Here is a 19,359-nt window from a genome sequence, read left to right as displayed (position 1 = left end):
GCGGACGTTCACCAAGAGGTTCAGAGACTACAGCCTCTGAGTGGAGGTCCACCGAGAGGTTTTAGGGGCATGGTCTCTGAGCGGAGGTCCACCGAGAAGTTCAGAGACTACAATCTCTGAGTGGAGGTCCACCAAGAGGTTTTAGGGGCATGGCCTCTGAGCGGAGGCCCCCCGAGAGGTTCTGAGGGCACGGCCTCTGAGTGGAGGTCCACCGAGAGGTTCAGAGGGCACGGCTTCTGAGTGGAGGTCCACCGAGAGGTTCTAGGGGCATGGCCTCTGAGCAGAGGTCCACTAAGAGGTTCCAGGGGCACAGAAGCTGAGTGGAGGTCCACTGAAAGGTTTTGAGGGCATGGCCTCTGGGTGGAGGTCCACCGAGAGGTTCTGAGGGCACAGTCTCTGAGTGGAGGTCCACCGAGAGGTTCTGGGGGCACGGCCTCTGAGCGGAGGTCCACTGAGAGGTTCTAGGGGCACGGCCTCTGAGTGGAGGTCCACCAAGAGGTTCTGGGGGCACAGAAGATGGTCAATTTTGCTAATAAGGAGAAGGATTTCTCAGTGTTCGTCCACAACATGGCGTTTCCACTCAGATTGCAAATGAAATGCAGCGATGATCTCACTTCTGTCAGCTGCTATGGCACATTAAGACCCACACTTTAAAAAGCGACGTTGTAAGGGAAGGATATAAATAGAACGTATACGTACCTACGTACATACACACACACATATGTGTAAGCACACACATATATTTTACATTTTCCAGCCAGGGTTTAGAAAAACCGAAAAGGAAAAGAAAGGAACACAGAGAGGATTTAGTTTTGTCTTGGAAAAGGACGTATTTTACATATACGTGCATACGTGTAAGTATGTATACATACGCAGGCACACACACACACACATGCACGAGCACTGTCACGCAAGTGTGTATGCTGGCCGTAGGTGACTCTTACATGACTAGTGCGAGGCCACGACACCGTACGGTCACCCCCACAGGGCGTAGGATCATGTAAATGAGCGTTTCGGTCCCTGTCCTGGGCTGTGTCTGCTGGGCTGTCACTCAGCTGGGACGTGGTTTGTCAGCGCGGGTCCACTATACCGAGGCCACGTGGGATAGAAGGTCGAGTTCACGGGCTGGAAGGACCGGTCATGTGGCGATCTCCTGGGTGCCGGGGTTCAGCCAAGTGGGCGCCGTGCGGCCGGGAGGCAGGGCGGGCCGCTCACGCGTAAGGCGGCAAACCGAACAGCTCGGGCTGGAAGTCCTCCAGGGAATCCAGCACCAGGGTGGCCTTGGACGTCAGGCGTCGGTGCAGGTTCCGATCTGGAACCATGACCACCTGCATGCCGGCTGCGAGGGCCGCCTCCACGCCGTTGGGAGCGTCTTCAAACACGAGGCACTGTGGGGTAGGAAGAGAGACAAGGTTGAGACGGCCTTTCCCATAACCAGTCAGCTAGACTAGGTTTTCACGATTTTTTTTATGATGGACGTGCTCGCCGGTGCTGCCGCGGTGTACACGGACACAGAGACGAAGTGGTACACGCCGTCCCGCAGGCTTCCCGCGGTCCCGACGATTCAGGGGACAGCGTTCCGTCACTGCCGACAAGGCGCTCGTGACACGTGGTGTAGCTGGGTGGCAAGACGGGATTAGCTTTGTGTTCTCTTGGAATCGTACAAATCTGTGCCATCAATCATGGGACATTCAGAGCACAAGAGTCAAGTGTGTGTGGGGGGGGAGCACGTGTCTTAAACATGAAGTCAGTCCAGACCTCAGACGTTCTAGGAACCGCAGCGTGGAAAGTGAGTGGTTAAGGTGTCTGAGCGAAAGCCTGGCCTGCGTGTGCACAAGGTGACTACCTCCAGCACCGAGACCAGCTCCCAGGAGCGGGATCTCCTTCGGCTTACCACGCAAACCCACCCTATTAAACCCCGGACACTGCCACCCCATCAGACAGCCACATCTAAAAGGGGGTTTCTGGGCGCTGTGTTTATCAGGCAGCTCCGAAACGTGCCATCCTGGGGATAATGTCCCGATACTCTGAAATCGAGAGAGCCCAAGTCCGTGCGTGGGTAGATGAGCCCGCCGTCCTACGTCACTCTGCATCCAGGGCAGACAGGCAAGTTCCCTCCGTGTCTGGAAACAGCCTCATTGATTCTGTCCATGAAGATTCTTCTCTGTAGGGACCCAACATGCGTAAAGGGGCTGCGATCACAGCTGGGAGGAGCTCGCCTGTTGTTCCCCTACTGTCCACAGGTGACCCCCAGCTGCCAGGAGATGCCCAGGTCACACCTTTCCACCTTGCCAAGCCCTGTCCCCCTCCTTTCATCACGAGAACTCTGTCACGGGCGGGCAGCGGCAGCACACTGTGCCAGTGACCCAGCGAGGGTCACGGACGCTGCTCGGGGTGCGGTGCGACACGGCAAGTTCTGCCTGCCCTGGGGTCCACAGGTCACTGGCAAATGCATACACGTTCACACTCACTCACACGTGCACACATCAGACTCGCACACTGAAGAAGCCGGCACTCAGGCACACGTGAGCACACTCAGACACACACACATGTACCTTCCCATACACACACACAGAAACAGGCACTCAGGCACACGTGTAACACACGCACACACGGACAAAAGTGCACACTCACAGACATTGGTGGACGTTCAAACAGAGACAAAGCGATGTTCTTTCCTGGTGGCGCGGTCGGGAGCAGAACACGGACCCTTTCCTTTTCTCTTCCTCCCTTTCCCTCTGCCTGGGCTATGAGAGGTGAGCCGCCTCCCCTGTGAGGCCGAGATGAGGGCCGTAGGCATCACAGGGACAGCTCCGGGCCAGCAGCGGGCTATGCTCACGATGGGGGCCGGTCTGCCCCGGGAGTGGGCCTCTGAGCTCTGAAAACAAGGCAGATTCGGAGAAACAGTAGGCTCTGTCCCTCTGCCTTCGTTCTGAGAACTTATGCAGGCGCGCGGGCTCTTTTGCAAGCTGTGGGTGTCCACCCGGAGGCAATGCTGTCCGTCGGAGTGGGACTGAGTCTCCTTAGAACGGGCACCTTCCTTCTTCATCTGGCCTCAGACTCGTGCTCTTAGGGGCACTTGCAGGCCTGCGTCTTTACACGAGAGTCCACACCGCACTCTCCGTGTCCTCCACTGTCGCATGTGGGACCACGAAGGGCACTTCCACGTCCAGGGGCTCCGGGGAGTAGACGGACGCCCCACGTTCCACGAGGGTCTGGCGCTTTGTGCAGGCCACGGGGAAAGGTCAGCGGGAAGAGAGGAAGACGGTTTGTCCGTCCGTCCGTCGGGGCAATGGTGCTCAGCGGAAGTCATGAAAAGCAGCTTTTGTTTTCTTTGTGCGGCTCCTGCCAAGGGCCATGGGAGGGAGACCCGCAGCCTCAGAAACTGGGACAGTCACCGAAATGAGGGCCCGGAACTCGGCGGAGGATGTGCGCAGGGGGACGCTCCTTCGGGACGCGCTGACCGCATCCCCGCACGGGCCGCGAGGGACGGAGAGGGACGAGCAGAACCCCGCGGGCATTTCGGGCCGCGGCGCAGAGCACCGGGCAACCCTCTCCGGAGGTCGGCCGTCCCCTCACGTGCGCCCATCGAGCCGGTTTGGTTCCCATCCGCGACGCGTCCGCACCAGCGGCCGACGGCATCGCGCACACGCGCCCTGGGACGGACCCGTGAGGGCTGCGGTGCGCACGGAGCGCGCGCAGCCTTCGAGGCAGGAGGAAGAGCGGGGAGCGCGGGGAGCGCGGGGAGCGCGGGGAGGCGGCGGAACAGGCCGCGCCACGGGCAGCCACACCGACAGTCCTGGCGTAGTAGCGCATCACCCTGCTGAAACCCGACAGCCAGTGTCCGAAAGGTGCCGACACGGCTCTGTTCATCGCAGTACTGGACGGTCATGAAGCCAATGAAAGACAGAAGCCAGGACAGCGCAGCTCGGCTCCCGCACACACCGCAGGAAGGAGGGCTTCTAATCAAAGACGCAAGCATCTCCGTGTGGTTTCTGCCCGCCGCACCGGCTCACGGAAAGGGAGTCTCACCCCGCTGACCTCCGCGTCCTTCTGTGAAGGACTGTGTTCCCCGAGCTCTGACCTGGCCCTTCCCACCCTGCGCTGACGCATGACACTGGGTCATAAACCCCTCCACACCCACCTGCAAAATGTGTTATTTACGTGCAGTTGGCTCTTTGCAAGAAGGAGGGCGGGGGCAGCAGAAAGCTTTGTCTGTCCCTGACCCCGCGGGCCGGCCCTCTGCCATGAGATTCACGTGTGCACCTGTGTGGACGCCTGTGGGGAGTGCTGTGATTACTGTGTAATTTTTGGTAGCGTGCCACAGGCGGTGGGCTCTCCAGGACATGTTCCCACGACCTCAAGGAAGCTCCTGGGCAGGAGGAACACCGTCCTCCAGCCCATATGCCCCAGACGGGGATGGACGGCCCCTGGCCGTGAGGTGGGGGTCTGGAGCGTCCCGGCCGACAGTGAGCATCTGCTGACCTCCGGCTGGTTCAGCGGAGACGCTGGAGCCGTCCCGGCCCAGGACACAGCGTGACCAAGGGGCTGCGGGGCTGGAGCCCGGCGGATGGCCCGGTCCTGTCCGTGTCACAGGGAAGGGCTCCGGGCCACGGCAAGTTCGGGAGGAAGTGGGTGTTCACACGGGCACGCAGGTGGCATAATGTTAGAACCCAAGCCCAGGTCTACACGATGTCATGTTCTTGTCACGGTGCACGCTGACGGCGAAAGTAAATCCGAGTTCCGTCTCTACAGCTCATCCTCGAGGTGGGCTTAATTCCAGGGTAGCCCGAGGGACTGGATTCACAAGGACGGACGCCTGCATGTACCTGGGAGGTGAAGCGTTTCACGGGCTCCCGGCCCAGACGTGCCGAAAGCACTCGTCTGCACACGTGTACGCAGAGCACAGCCCGGCCTGCGGCATCCGTGCGCGTCTCCTCGCCGCCTGGTCCGCAGCGGCAGCCGGGGCCTCCCCGGGTCCTTGCACTTGAGTCCTTGGAAGACAGACACCTTCTAATGATGACGTGCCATCGTGGGACGCACCGGTCCAGTGTGAGACGCTCTCGTGTGACCTCCGTGGGATGCACAGAAATGCGTGGGATTCTGCAAATACTTCAGCAAAAGGCAGTCTGATGGTGGAGGCGTGGGACGGGAAGCAAAGGTCGTTCCAACCTTTCTGACGTGGTGCGCGCGGGGGCCACCGTGTCGGTGAAAGGCAGCTTGGTTTCGTGACAGGTTCAGCAGAGAAGGCGGCTGTGTGGCCAGGTGCCCATCCGCGACAGCGATGAGTGATGGGGAGAGCAGGCAGGGCCGTGGCAGCCCTCGGCTTCTGTATGGTAAGCTCAGGAGCCAGGAGGAACAGGAGCAGCGCTGGGAGACTGTGATCCGGAGGGAGGGACGGCCACCAGCGGTGTCCTGTCCATCTTCCCCTCTGCTCTGACGCCAGGGTCATGCTTCCTGCTCGGCTCCCACACTGTGCCTTTGGGTCATGAGGGAGTCCGTGTCCCCACTGTGCCCTCTGGTCATGTGTCCTCACCAGCTCAGGTCAGCAGAGCGGGGACAGGCTGGCGGGGGCCCCAGAGGGACGGGGCCGACTGGACGAGGGCCGGTCTTCAACTCCGGCCCCGTGTTCCCACGGGACAGAAGTGCCCAGGCTGACTACAGGGTTCGCGCGGCGTCTAAGCCTGTGTTTCCAGCAGTCCCCGCGGTGCCTTTTAAGGAACCGGCACACGTTTCACACGTGACTACATGGTGTTGAGGGAACAGGGCTCCTCCCTTGTTGGTGGAGCAAAATCGGAGAGGAACTCACTTCAGGTTCACTCCCCAAATGCTCCGAAGACGATCTGGGGTTGCCCGTGTGCACACGTGAAACAGTCCCGCGGGCGTGCCCGTCGCGACTCAGCAGGGCTGGTCTGACTCCAATCCCGGGAAGCAGTGCTGACTAAACCGCGGTTTCTAGGTGAAAACCGTGCATCGGTGTTTGCAGATTTTATCCTCTGCGTTCATTTTATAATACCAAGTTCGGGTCTTACACTGTGAGACATCAAAACCCGAAGGAGGCCTTAAGCTTCATTGCTGAGGGGTTTTCCATCAGCTCATAAGGGCTCATAGCTGAGGTTGGTTTTATTCATCTCCATGTTCTGGTCAGACGGCGCCTTGTGTCCGTACCACAGTACCGCGAGGACGAGTCCGGATACCCTTCATCAGGGGTCTAGTTAAGTAATAAACCTTTAAGTAAGATTAAAATGACAGAAGTTCGCATGTATTTTGCTATTAATTCGTACTTTTGTTTATACTGTTTGTCCATCCATCCATCCATCAATCCACCTATCCATCCATCTCTCCATCCATCCATCATCCATCTATCTATCCACCCATCCATCTGTCATCTATCTATCCATCCCTCCCTCTCTCCCTCCCTGTGCTAACTCTCATCTACCTGTTGACTTACCTACCTACCTACTGACTATGCACCCATCCCCCTACCTGCAGTTGTAGATCCTATCTCCTAGCTGTGCTGTGGTCCCCTATGGAACCGTGTCTGACTTCGACACACCCGACATGTGCTTTGGTACTGTGACAAGTACCTTGCACGTTGCAGAGCTACTGTCTTCCTGAATTAATTCTGGTCTGGAAATCAAAGAAAACAAAAAAACAAAGAAAACAAAACCAGCAGTGACATCGGACATATTCACAACCAGACGCTCTGGGGTCCCAAGCCACATACATGAACAAATGGCCCCAGTAAACGGATCCCTATTCCTTTCGGGAAAAGCCTTTGGAGGAGTATGGGATTTAACAACTTGGTGGTCGTGGGCACGTGTGGGAGGCTTCCTGGGAAATTCTGCCTCATTTTATTCACGAAAACTACATTGTGGGGCTCTGAGTGCATTTGAAGGCATTTCCATGCAAATTAACCGCTGAGCAAGGGACGTGCACAGAGCTCAGAAACCTTCGTCCCATGTTCTTTTAATAATAGAGATTCTGTGTCCACCAGATCGGTCAGGAGCCATGGAGAAGCCCGACAAAGCTCTCAAAGGCACTGGGGATTTTAAAGATTCATAAAACACGTCTTGGCAGTTTCTAGACAGTCAACACAACCCTTCTGTTCCTCTTCCCACTTTACGCGTGCACGTAAATGTGCAAAATCAAACCGGTCTTCCCCAGCGTTCCGCACGACGCTCCTGGTACACAGGGGTGACCCGAGGTCCCTTTCGGTTGGTGTGTTAGGAGCTCAGCTACGACAGCGACCCCGCGGAGATTATCCATCAACGTAATTACTACGCCTATACGTGCGACGCGGAGGCTGAACTGAGCTCCCCCCAAGTCCACGAGGAACACGAACTCCCAGGATGTGGCTGTGTTTGCAGACAGAGTGTTTAGGGGGATTTTCAGGTTAAATGGGCCCTGGCGCGGGGCGGGGGGAGGCAGTCAGACAGGCCTGCAGTCCTCACAGAAGAGGACGAGCGAGACTGCTCCGCTCCGCACTCCCACAGTCTGAGGAAAAGCCACGGCAGGACAAAGGCACGCGAGGGCGGAAACCAACCGCACGGGCACCCTGACGTTGGGCTCCCCGCCTCCCGCGGGACCGCGAGAGCATCCACGTCCGTCATCCAGGCCGCCCGGTCTGCGGTGTCTAACACCACATGTAGAGCGTTAACTTGTATGCAACGGTCGACGAGCACTTTCTTGGCGGAAGAACTGCCTTTAGACTTGTCAGAGCAAAGGCAATAAGGGTTTCCTCCGTGGCCCAGCTCCCCGCGTCCCCAGAAGAGCGAAGGCACAGCCATGTGGGGCTGTCTCTGCGACGGCCGGCTGCAGAAGCTTAGGCACACGGAATGGTCACGGGCGAGCAGAGTATCTTTGCTGCCTTGAGGACGGGCGTTTTCTGAGCCGTCTCCAAAGCTCCTGTGCAGGAGAGGCTGGCAAGGACGGAGAACGAGGTCTGCACACCGGGAGAGCCGCCGTAGGTCACTGGGCGTCGAGGCCCTTCACGTCTCCGTCCCCAAGGCAGGGGAGGGCAGCGCTGTCACACGGGAGGTGTGCGTGTCCCGGACCTCAATGCAGCAGCTTTAGGTGTCTGGGTCCCGGCCCCTGTTGCGGCCGACCCAGCCACCTGCTTCCTGGCCAGGGGAGCTCCGTGAATGGACCTGCGCTGCGGTGTTCACGAAGGTGCGTGGTCACTCCTGCCCTCAAACTCCCGAGAGGCCCGCTCACGGGAGGGGAGCCCGTTTTCACGCCGCGCCCTTGCAGACCCAGCATTTCCAGAAAGGAGGGTGCGCGGTTCTCAGGGGAGATGTGCGACTGTCTCGTCTTGTCTACCGAGCCCTGTGCTGACGTTTAATTCTAAGCTGTCCGCTAGCATGCCATCATGGACAGGGTTTCCGGAATGTTCTGCGATGCACCCGTCCAGGGAGATCGTCTCCAGAAAGCCGATTCTGTGTGCTCCAGGGTGGGCTGTGGATCTGTGATGGACAAGGGGCACAGCCATGACCCTGGAGGTCCTGCTTGTGCTTCAGTCTGTTGAGTCAGCGTTGCTTACGGAGCTCCCCCAAAGTAGAAGCTTGTTTTCAGAGGAAGGCGCTGAACGTCCCCTAGACGTTTTGGGGGGAAGTGTTGGGGGAAAGTTTTCCACGACGTATGCCGCGCCGCGGCAGAAGTCCCGTTGACACGGATAAATCCATCAGCCTTGTGTCCGTAGACGTCCTCCACTTTCCTTACAAAATCCCTTAAGGGACTCACACTAACTAGAACAGACGACACCAACTTTCCCTCTCCACGTCTACGGGGCTGCAAGACTGCGGTTCTGTTGGTATCGCATTAGATATGAAAGTGCGTGAAAAGGTAAGGAGCCCTGGGATCCCTGCCCTTCCCTCCCCTGCCTGGTCAGCGGTGGGCTCTGCAGAGTGTCCGGGAGAAAATATGCCAAGGGGACACAAGGTCAGGTCACCGGGAGGGTGTCCCGTCCACCATCCTCTTCCTTTAGACGAGGGAGCGCAAATATCACCTCTTGGGATGCAGACGGGCATCTCTCTTCCCGTCTGTAGTCAAGGATTCAGAAGACTCGCTGGGACAAGGTGCGTGAGCAGGACAAGAATGGTGTCCTGGACCCTGGCAGCGGGGTGGTGGGAACAGGGCACTGCTGGGCAGAGCCAGGGGATGCTGTAGAGAGGACGCCCGAGCCCTGAAGGCGGGTGGGGAACAGTGGCGAAGGGGTCATGGGTCCCAACAGGCTTGAAGCTTCTCTCAGGAGTATTAAGGACAAGCCCCGAGTTTCCGAGGCTCTTCTTGGGGTTTGCAAATGGCATGTGGGGTGTACTTGTTGCTAAGATTCTAAGCGGAACCCAATCCTGTCCAGAGTTCTATGCGTGATCTCAGAACCACACTCGGGGGTTTCTCTTCCGGGACGGCAGCCAGCAGACGCCGTGCCGTCCACCGGTGTTCCCGGTCTGCCCGGGGTGTAGGGGGAGGAGAAGGCTTGGACCTCCCGTGGGTTTATGCCGGACAGTTCAATCTGTTACCTTGCGCTGCCGTCTCTCCCTTGAGAAACGCAGCGGCAGTGAGGAGCTCAGACTCACGTGCAGACACGGCGTCCCCACCCAGTGAGTGGCAGCATGTGTTGGACGCAGGTCTCTGAGTGTGGCACCAGCCTCCTCCCGACCAGGGCACCCCAGGACCGGGGAGGGCGGGAGGGGAGTAGCTGCAGGTCAGCAACAGGATCCTGGAAGAATGAGAATCCGAACCCCTGGATGATGGTCGAGAACCAGCGGAGAAGGGTCCCAGGGAGGAAGCCCAGGGCGGGGTGGCCGGGAGCCGCTGCACTCCGGCAGCAAATGTACTTTCAACACACCCTGACCGTCTTCTGTGCATTCTGTAAGTGGGGAAAACTGGAACGGAGAGCAAGCGCGGAAGTGGGCAGCACGGGCCCCCAAGATCCATGCCTCACTGACCAGAACCTGGGACGGCGGTCCCTCACGTGGTGAAGGGGCTTTGTGGGTGGGATTTGGGTCACGGACCTGCAGGCAGGGCGGGTGTCCCGGACGGAAGGCCGAGTGGACTCTATTCAGATCATCGCTCCCGGAAAAGCTGCACACATTATCTGGCTGGAGTGGGGGGGACGCTGCAGAGACACAGACTTCGAGGGTAGGAAGTGTTCAAAGCAGCTTCCTCCTAAGCTCTGGGAGACAGGACCAGAGGAGGCCTGCAGGACTGGAGGACACAGCCCCAGGGACAGCCAGCCAGGAAAGGGGACCATGGTCCTACCCCACAAGGAACTGGATTCTGGCCACTCACTACCTGATGGCCTGGGACACGGGTTCTTCCGCAGCCTCCGGACAGCAGCCCGGTCGGGTACGTCTTGACGCCCCACCCGAGTCCTGGAGAAGGGAAGCTGGTATGCCACACCCCGAATCCTGACCTAGGGAACCCAGAGATAAAGCCCAGTGTTGTTTCCACTGACTCAGTGTGGGGTAACCGCCTACAGCAGCGGTGAGAACTGCCCAGGAGGGACTCGTCCAGGGCTGAGCTCCGAGTGCACAGGTAAGGCTTTCCAAAATACTTACTCACGGATTTTATAAATCATGCTGGAAACAGATAAAAACAACCAACACACCCTCTGGCTGTGCTCCGAGGTCTGTAGCTAGTAAGCAGATCCCTTCGTCCTTCCCAAAGTACGAAGGAAGAACGTGTGCTGATTCACTGATGGCTGAGAAAGGGGACGTCGGCAAGAAATTCCCGTCCCAAGGGCCAATCTGCCTCACGTGTGCAAGATCCACACCCAAACGCCTTGTGCGTTCACCGGAGGGACGATGTTGTGCGTAGGAGACAATGAGAGTTTCCACTTTAAAATCTTGTTGACGGAATGAGGCATGCGATAGGGCTGAGGGCTTCCAGAATTAGGACAGTGTTCAAGACGGATGGGTCCAAGGCTCCCCGCACCCCTCAGAGATTTGGATCCTTTCACAAACGCTTGGGCTAAGTGTGGACCGAAGCGGGTGTCCAGATGTCCCCATCGGCCTGGGGTTGGATTTCTAGGGCACAGAGATTTGGGGTTACACGTGCAATAGTCCCCAAACCCTTGGGGTGACCTCCGCACTGCACCTTAAACACACAAAGGAATGTAGACGTGTCCCACTTTGGACAGGCCTTTGCAAAAAACCCAGAAAACCACCCCGAATTTGGTAAACGCCGTCCTCGGGAATCGCCGGAGCAGATGCACTGAGTATTGACTTAGCCCAGATTGTGACCAATCCCGTGTTTCCCGACCGTGGCCCCCATTCTCACTCCCCATGGGGCATCTGCAGACACAGCCCCCACAAAAGGCTCCGTGCCTGGCTCGATCGCAACGCAAGGGAGTCGGCGAAGACGCAGTGTGGGAGGAAGCAGGGAGGGAGGGACGTCCCAGCCGAGGGGTCTGTGCACCGTGAGGAGGACGGGAGGCGGGGAGAGGCACGTGGACGCGGAGCACAGCAGTTCTACCACAGCAGCTTTACAAACACTGAAACGGCAAAAGCATGGATTGACGGAGAAACCCACGGGGGCCCTGGCGGGCTGTCCCAGCTCTGCCAGTGTGGCAAGACTGCTCCTGTCTGGGAGGAATTACTGGCGTGCACAGTCGCTTAGGGAACGTCAGAAACGCAAGCTCCAGGTGCTCCTTCTCCATGTCTGACGCCCTGTCCCATCTCCCCTGGGAGCGTGGTGGCTTGACGCAGAGAGCTCCGCGTGTGCGCGCCGTTATGACGGCCCGGAGAGCACGGCCGTTCCCGGCAACGGCTGCACGCGGATGTCCCGAGCCCGTGCCCCAGTGCACACAGAACGGAGAGACCGGTCAGCCCTTGTGCCGCTACAAGCATAACTCGGGAAGGCGCCCCTCCCGTGCTCACAGACGCCGCCGCTGGCCTCCCGTTTCAGCGGTTGACGTGGTGTGTGACGTCCGCGTCTGTGTGAAGTACGTGCCTACGACGTGTGTGTGTGGGAGGCTCTAGCGTGAGCGGGAGAAACAGAAGTCCCACGGTCAACGGCTTCACCGTGGGCTTGCCGCGAGTCACCGTGAACAGAGCTGAGCGGGACAGCACACGGGACCGAGCGCGGAGCTCCTGGAGGGTGAGCGGTCTCTGTCATTGCAAAGGAAATGGTGTCCCCGTCACGTCTGCTTGCGCGCGTCAGCCCGCGTGAAGGCGCCGGGCAAAGAGCACGAGGCGGGACGGCCCACCCCTGACGGTGAAGCGGAGACGTCCAGCCGGCCGATCCGGCACAGGCGAGCGCGGGAGCTACGTCGGGCTTGCTGTCCCGGAGATGACATCGCTCCCGCGGCCCCATCAGCGACACTGCACAGCGGGCAATTGTGCCTGCGACTCCGGCCAACAGGGTGCTGTCAGAGGACCACGCGACACCTACCAACAGCGCTTAGCCCGTTTCTGAATGAGGCCTGCAAACCTGCAGGCATGGCTGCCTCGCTCGCCCCGAGCTGAAGACAATCCCGCGCGGTCGTCTTCACTCAAGGGCGCCGCCAGCAGGGGAGGGTGGTGTCGGCGGTCTGCAGACAAGGCAGGGGCGCCGCGCAGGTCCCTAGCATTGAGGATGTCTCTGGGCAGGACGGCGAGATCGAATCCGTGGGACAAGGGGAGCCACCTGGGCAGGAAGGGAGGACCTGGAGGAAAGCAGCAGGTCCCAGGCGAGGCCACGACGAGCTGGAGGGCAGACGCACCAGGAGGTGGGACAGACAAGGCAAAGATGTGGGCAGACGGGACCACAGCGCCTGGCGTGGGTGCAGGTCCGGGGTGAGGACAGCGCTGGAGAAGGCAGAGACAAGCTCGTTCCAGCGAGGACGGAGGCCAAGGGAACTCTGCAAGCAAAGGCCGCTGAGTCGGGCCTGTGAGAGGCTGAGCACAGGAGGCAGCAAGGAAGGGACAAAGGGTTGCTAGAAACAGAAAAGAGGACGTTTCGGGGTCAAGGAGTCCAGAACACGCTCCAGTGGCTTGAGGATGACACTGCACGGAGAACAATTGAAAATCAACAGCGGCAGAAAGAGGGTTTTTGTGAATGCTCCGTGTCTTCCACAAAGCACAGGCTCCTAGAGAATTCAGCTGCCGTAAGGGCTCTCCCTGGGAGTTTTCCAGCGGGACAAAGTTGCGACTTAGCTGCTGCAGAGGCCAGCACCGGGCAGTACCTGCGTAAGAAGTCACCTAAACATGACGGCATTGTCATCAACCTACCACGTCTCCCACCTGCTCTAAGAGCCCATTTAGTTTTTCTGACAGTCCCTGACCCTCCTGACAGGTCCCTCTGTGTTTCTCCAGCCTCTATTAAGATGGTATATAAGCCCCATATGCCAACGGCCACTGTGAATCACATTTTTTTTCTGTGACCTGCCACATCCATTAGTGAATAAAAATCTGTCTTGTCTCGTACTTGGGCCTTTTGTTGGTTTAATTTACAGGCACCCAATACGGAACCTAAGAGAGAGTATAGGAAACGTTTTTCCTCCCTGATGGGAATTTGGAAAACAATCTCGTTCGTGGAAACTCCAAGGAAATCAAGTGTAATAGGTAGGTTCCATAATAGAAGACATAAAAGGGTAGTAACAGAAGATAATATTCAAGATAGTTGACTTTTTTTTTTTTTTAATGCCATAAGGGAGGGCTTGGTAAACCATGTTGCAGGAGACATTAAGTAATCCTGAAACCGCTGTATTTTGCTCAGTGATTATGAGAGACAGGAGGACCAAGAAGTCATGAGGCCTGGCCAGCAATGGTGGACTCTGCTGGGTCCCTGAGGGCCCTGGGGGAGGCAGGCCACAAGGGCACCGTGACAGTCCTCACCCGCAGAAGCTGCTGCAGCACGGCTGTGCCCGTACCGGGGTGCTGGGAGTGGGAGGCTACCTCAGCAACATGCCCTCATGCAAAAGACAGAGGGCCCCGCACAGCTCCCCTGGCCACCGACCTAACCTCAAATCTGACCCAGCAATGCACGTGCTGGCTTCCCATGGTTCTGGGAGGTAAAGACGTTCTTCACAGAGAGCCAAAGATGGCAGGAGCCCTCTGACAGCCCACGCCTGTGTGCAGAGCGTGGGGACAGAGACGGTGTATGGTAAAAAGAGGGACTGAGAGGAGTCCCTAAAGGAACATGTTTCTTTGTGAAGAGATCAGGAACAATGGATTAGCTGCCCTTTTCCTACACTGGGAGCTCAGTTCCGGTGATTCCTTTTGTCACTGAGAGGACGGTCTCAGTTCAGCTGGGGGACGTTACGCAGTAAGAACTCACCAACCATAATGTGTTTACCATTCCTTTTTTTTTTTTTTAGTCTTTAGGTATAGAAACGCTTAATGTGCAGACCTTTGTTGAAAAGAAAGTATATGAGGAATAAAACAAAAACCACCCTGGAACTCAGTTCTTAACATTGGCACGAAAACTAAAATATGCAAAGTAATCACGACTACGCTTCTTGGAACTGATTTGGGGATTGACTCGTAATAAGGGTCAACCCAGGCAATCCCGAGTCCGTGGCGCCATCCTCCTTTCCATTTTGCGCCAGACACGCGCACAGCCGGGGGCAGGGAACTTGAACTGGGAGCTCACACTGTCCGAGGACCTAGGGGTGACTCCCGGCTTGTCTCCCTCGACCCGCCTCACGGTGTGGGGCTGGCCGCTCCGTCTGTAAGGCTGCAGGAGCGCGTGTGCTGCGGGAACCAGAGTGCAGGTGACCACGCCCCACGGGGTCTCGACCGTCGGGCCGGCTCCCACCCGCTGCACGCCTCCTTGGCACACGGCAGGCACTCAGTGAGGACTCGTCAGTGCTGATGACGGGTTGGGGGCACCTTCTGAGATGGGACCATTTTTGCTTCCCTTTAGCACAAACGAATGACACATGCGTAGTTCAGAAATAATCATTTCCGTGAGAGCGTGTTTCATGCCAGCTCTGTGGGCATTTTCTCCCAGTAAAATGGTAAGTAACATGTTAGCATAATCTCTCCCTTTGACACCGCTTGTTTCTTCCTCCTTCCTATTAGTACCGCCGCACCTAATTAATTGGATGACACCCACGGCATAATGAATTCCCACTGGCGACGGTGAGTCTCTCCAGCGACTTAGGGATCACAGGAAATGCCCTTGAACGTGGCAGGCACGCAGCTGCCACGGGCAGGCGCTGCCTCGAAGAGCAAGCAGCGGGACGTGTTCGAAGAACCTTTTCCTATTCCAACAACCCTCTTTGCAAGTGCTTTGCGTACGAGGCAGGAGAAACAGCCCGAGTACCAAGTTAAGGCTCTGCCCCCAACAAGGGGCCTGTCCCAATCTCCCTGCAGTGTTAGCACGCGCAGGTCACCCGACGAGAAAGCCCCAAAGCCTGGACACTCTTTGCCTAAGAAATATGGCAAGAAAGGTTGCGTTTCTGCGAGACAAACACACGCGTCAATAAACGCGGATTAGCGACAAGGGTCATGCCCAGCACAGTTTACGAGCTAAACTGCCGTGAAGATATGCAAGTGCTCATGTTCCTCTGACAGGTCTGAAAGAAATAATGTTGGGAGAAGAACACGGACAGAGGCCAACTATACGGAGCCCTGGGTTCACACAGCCGCGGCGTCCCCGCTCTCCATGGTATCGCCGCGAACGTTTTCCTGCAAAGCAAGCAGGATAGCGTGCGTGCACCTTCCCTAGAAACCCTGTTTCCCCACCCACGGTCAAACGTGGAAATGCCACGTTTCCACGGATACCCTGGCTTGCGAAGGAGGGACAGCGATCGCGGGAAGACACGGAGCTCCTCTATCCCGCTCACGGCCTCCACCGCACCAGCGGCTCCGCGGAGGGCCAGTATCCTGGGGAGCTCCCATCAGCTCTGCAGACCCCACCGAAAGCAGGGGCCGCAGACTCTGAGCGGCTCTGTGAACCCGTCTGTCCAGCACACGTGGAGCTTCACGTCACTTGTGAATCAACAGCCACGTATGCCCGACTAGGCAAGGGGCTCTTCTCACGGAGGGACGCGATCCTCTGAAGGTACAGACCCTCAAGAAAGCGAGGTTCTTGGGGAAAAGAAGACACGGCCGTGGAATTTGTGGGATGCCAAGCACGCAGGCGTCTCGATGCCCTGAGACATGAAGCAGACACAGGCTGTGCCCCGGGTGTGTACCACCAGCCCTGCAAGGGGTCCCTCTTTCTGTCCCTGGCTTCGGGACCCGGCCACTGTGGGCTCGCCCCATCACAGAACCATCGAGCTGGACTCAGTGATGAGATCTGAACCCGCCCGCGTCCATGTAAGAGGCGCACGTACCTCACTGTGGCCGGGTCCACAGTACGTGAGCCCTGACTCACTCATAAGTACTGTCTTCACAGGTCAAGCTAGGAAGCGGAACCGGAGCCCAACAAAACACAACACAACACACACGGTACGGACCGCGGAAACGTGCCCCAGTCCCTTAGCTTCAGTACAGGCAGGCTGTGAGTCCTTCTTGGCATTGGAATAGCACCTGGGATTCCTGTCAGAAAAGGGCCTGCCTCCATCTCGGGCTCCCTGGTGACTGAGAAAAGAACGACCATGAAGTGTTCTTCCCTGAAGTGACAAAGTGAGGAGCCAACTCCGACCCAACGTCCCACAACCAGGAACCAACAGAAACACTGTCACCTGAGCAGTGTTCTCCCTGCCGCGAGCACGCAAACAAGACAAACCAGCCTCTCAATCAGTCCCCACGTCCTTCTGGAACCTGCAGGGGCGCACAGTCAGACCTCAGCCCGCCCCCTCCCCACACCGTCTCCTGTGTTCTAGAACCTGCAGGGGCGCACAGTCAGACCTCAGCCCACCCCCTCCACCTCCACACTGTTTCCTGTGTTCTAGAATCTGTACGGGCGCACAGTCAGACCTCAGCCCGCCCCCTCCCCACACCGTCTCCCGTGTTCTAGAACCTGCAGGGGCGCACAGTCAGACCTCAGCCCGCGCCCTCCACCTCCACACCGTCTCCTGTGTTCTAGAATCTGTACCGGCACAGTCAGACCTCAGTCCGCCCCCTCTCCACACCGTCTCCCGTGTTCTAGGATCTGCAGGGGCGCACAGTCAGACCTCAGCCCGCCCCCTCTCAACACCATCTCTTGTGTTCTAGAATCTGTACAGGCACACAGTCACACCTTAGTCCGCCCCCTCCCCACACCGTCTCCAGTGTTCTAGAATTTGTACGGGCGCACAGTGAGACCTCAGCCCGCCCCCTCTCCACACCGTCTCCCGTGTTCTAGGATCTGCAGGGGCGCACAGTCAGACCTCAGCCCGCCCCCTCCCCCTCCACACCGTCTCCCGTGTTCTAGAATCTGTATGGGCACACAGTCACACCTCAGTCCGCCCCCTCCCCACACCGTCTCCAGTGCTCTAGAATTTGTACGGGTGCACAGTCAGACCTCAGCCAGCCCCCTCCACCTCCACACCATCTCCTGTGTTCTAGAATCTGTACGGGTGCACAGTCAGACCTCAGCCCGCCCCCTCCGCACACCGTCTCCCGTGTTCTGGAACCTGCAGGGGCGCACAGGGAGGCTCAGCTCTCCCTCCCAACAGGAACGGTGCAGGGAGGAGAATCTGAGGCAGAGCTGCAGCCACACTGTGCACCAGCTGGACACGTGCTTCCCGGTGGCTGACACCGCGCCCCATCTCCACTGTGCGCCCTGCATGGTGAAGTACTGTGCACAGGCCGGGGAGAGGGCCCTGGACCACCAACCGCACCTGTGCCCTCCGCCTGCAGACAAACAGAAGCCTGGAAAGGTCACCACAAAACCCAAGGTCACTGTGAGTAGACACCCTGCAGGAACAAACCCTCCGGGACAAGCACCTGTGGGGGCGGAGCGGGGGTTGCTGTGAGCGCCCGAGTCCCCTCGCTGTCGCAACCAGCACGCTCCCCGAAGGCTGCTCCTGGCCAGTCCGGATGCGGTCCTGCCCCATCCGCAGAGTCCCCTTCCCTGCAGCGCGTCCACCGGGCTGCCCCACACAAGCTGTCTAACGTCCCGTCCGCGCAAGCGGGATCACTGGCCTGCTGACCCCTCCCGCCAAGCTGACGGGATCCGATCGTGTCCCCGTCCCTGGGCCGCCCCCCAGCCCCGCTCTCCCAGTGGCTGTCCCACCGCGGACACGAGGTGCTCCAGTCGTGGACAAACCCTGCTCAGGGGCTGCACCGAGCCACGTCCCGCCTCACTGGGGGCCGTACCTTGTCCACGGGAGGCGGAGGAGAAAACCTCTTCGCACAGGCTAGGAAGATGTCAGGCTCCGGTTTCCCCTTCTTCACCTCGGGGTCGTCGCCCAAAACAATGTGGTCAAACAAGTTGAAGAGCTCCCGGTGTTGGCGGGTCTTCATCTCAAAGGACGCGCAGCCGGAGCTGGTGGCCACGGCCACGCGCACGCCATGCTCTCGCAGGTGGTGGATCAGCTTCTCCACGCCTGGGGAGGAGGACAAGGGAGAGCCTTCAGCGTCAGCGAGGAGGAAGAGGGCAGGGCCATACCCCCGACCCTCCGGGGACGTGGTGCCCGCTCTGGGACCTTGACTCTTGGCTGCCCGTTCCGAGGGACCATCTGACAGGACACGGACTGTCTGAACGGGGTTCAGGGCGCTGCAGCACACCTACTCAAACCAAACCTCAGAAAGCCATTCAGGGCTTCGCTACTCCATCTCCCAAAGTAACCGAAGGCGGTTGTACCGGAAAGCAACACCGCGTTGTCTGCCGGTCCCCTTTTGTGGAAAGGTGGAAACCAGGCCGAGTGAGCCCAGGGAGGCACCTGTGCACCTGGTGAACAAGGTTTTGTTTTGTTTCCTAAAGCAGTAAATTGGCAATGATTATGCTGCTGGTACTTTCGGAGAACACCGTGTGCTACTGAAGGCATTTCAGTCATCCGTCATACAGCTGCGGAGAGGGAACCCCGAAAGGGCTCCTTCCGGAGGCCCAGGACCAGGGCCGGAGCTGAAGGAAAGCCGTAGGGCTACCCCATAAGGCCACGGAGGAGGAAACACCGCGGAGCCACAGCAGGAGGGCACGACAGGGCAGGACGCTTGCCGCACTCTCAGCAGCGGCGAGCCTCCCGTGCGGGGCCGCGGGGCCGCATACCATCGGAGAGAGCGCTGGTTATCAGACACGTGTCCGACACAGCAGTACTGGCCACCTGGAAACCTTTGCTGAGTGTGCCGGGAGCGTCGACACCCACACACAGCACTAATGACCTGAGACAGTCTCTTAAACAGTCGTGTAATCATTACTGTTGGAGGAAGTGCACGAGGCCATGTCCCTACTTCCTTGATTGCTAGAGAAAAGACGGGCACACCCATTTCTTGTTCACACGCCTAAAGCAAACACTGTGAGTGCCTGACCTTTAAGAGAAATGCTTCCTTCAAAGGAAGG

The 19,359-nt window shown here is 58.4% G+C and overlaps 1 protein-coding gene across 1 annotated transcript in view; it reads right to left on the bottom strand.

Moving 5' to 3' along the window:
* Positions 1–1,081: 1,081 nt before the first annotated feature.
* PUDP (pseudouridine 5'-phosphatase) overlaps positions 1,082–19,359 on the bottom strand; it is a 76,463-nt gene continuing 58,185 nt past the window's right edge. Inside the window, exons 3-4 of the mRNA XM_032880231.1 lie at positions 18,177–18,406; positions 1,082–1,388 (exon numbers count right to left, since the gene is read on the bottom strand). Of these exons, the coding sequence (XP_032736122.1) occupies positions 1,212–1,388; positions 18,177–18,406 (407 nt within the window). The 3' untranslated portion in view covers positions 1,082–1,211. The remainder of the gene's footprint in view (positions 1,389–18,176; positions 18,407–19,359) is intronic.

Source organism: Lontra canadensis, unplaced genomic scaffold, assembly GCF_010015895.1.
Source record: "Lontra canadensis isolate GAN:19392208 unplaced genomic scaffold, GSC_riverotter_1.0 scaffold68, whole genome shotgun sequence".
NCBI classification, from domain to species: domain Eukaryota; kingdom Metazoa; phylum Chordata; class Mammalia; order Carnivora; family Mustelidae; genus Lontra; species Lontra canadensis.
This window is presented reverse-complemented; position numbering and strand designations above follow the sequence as displayed.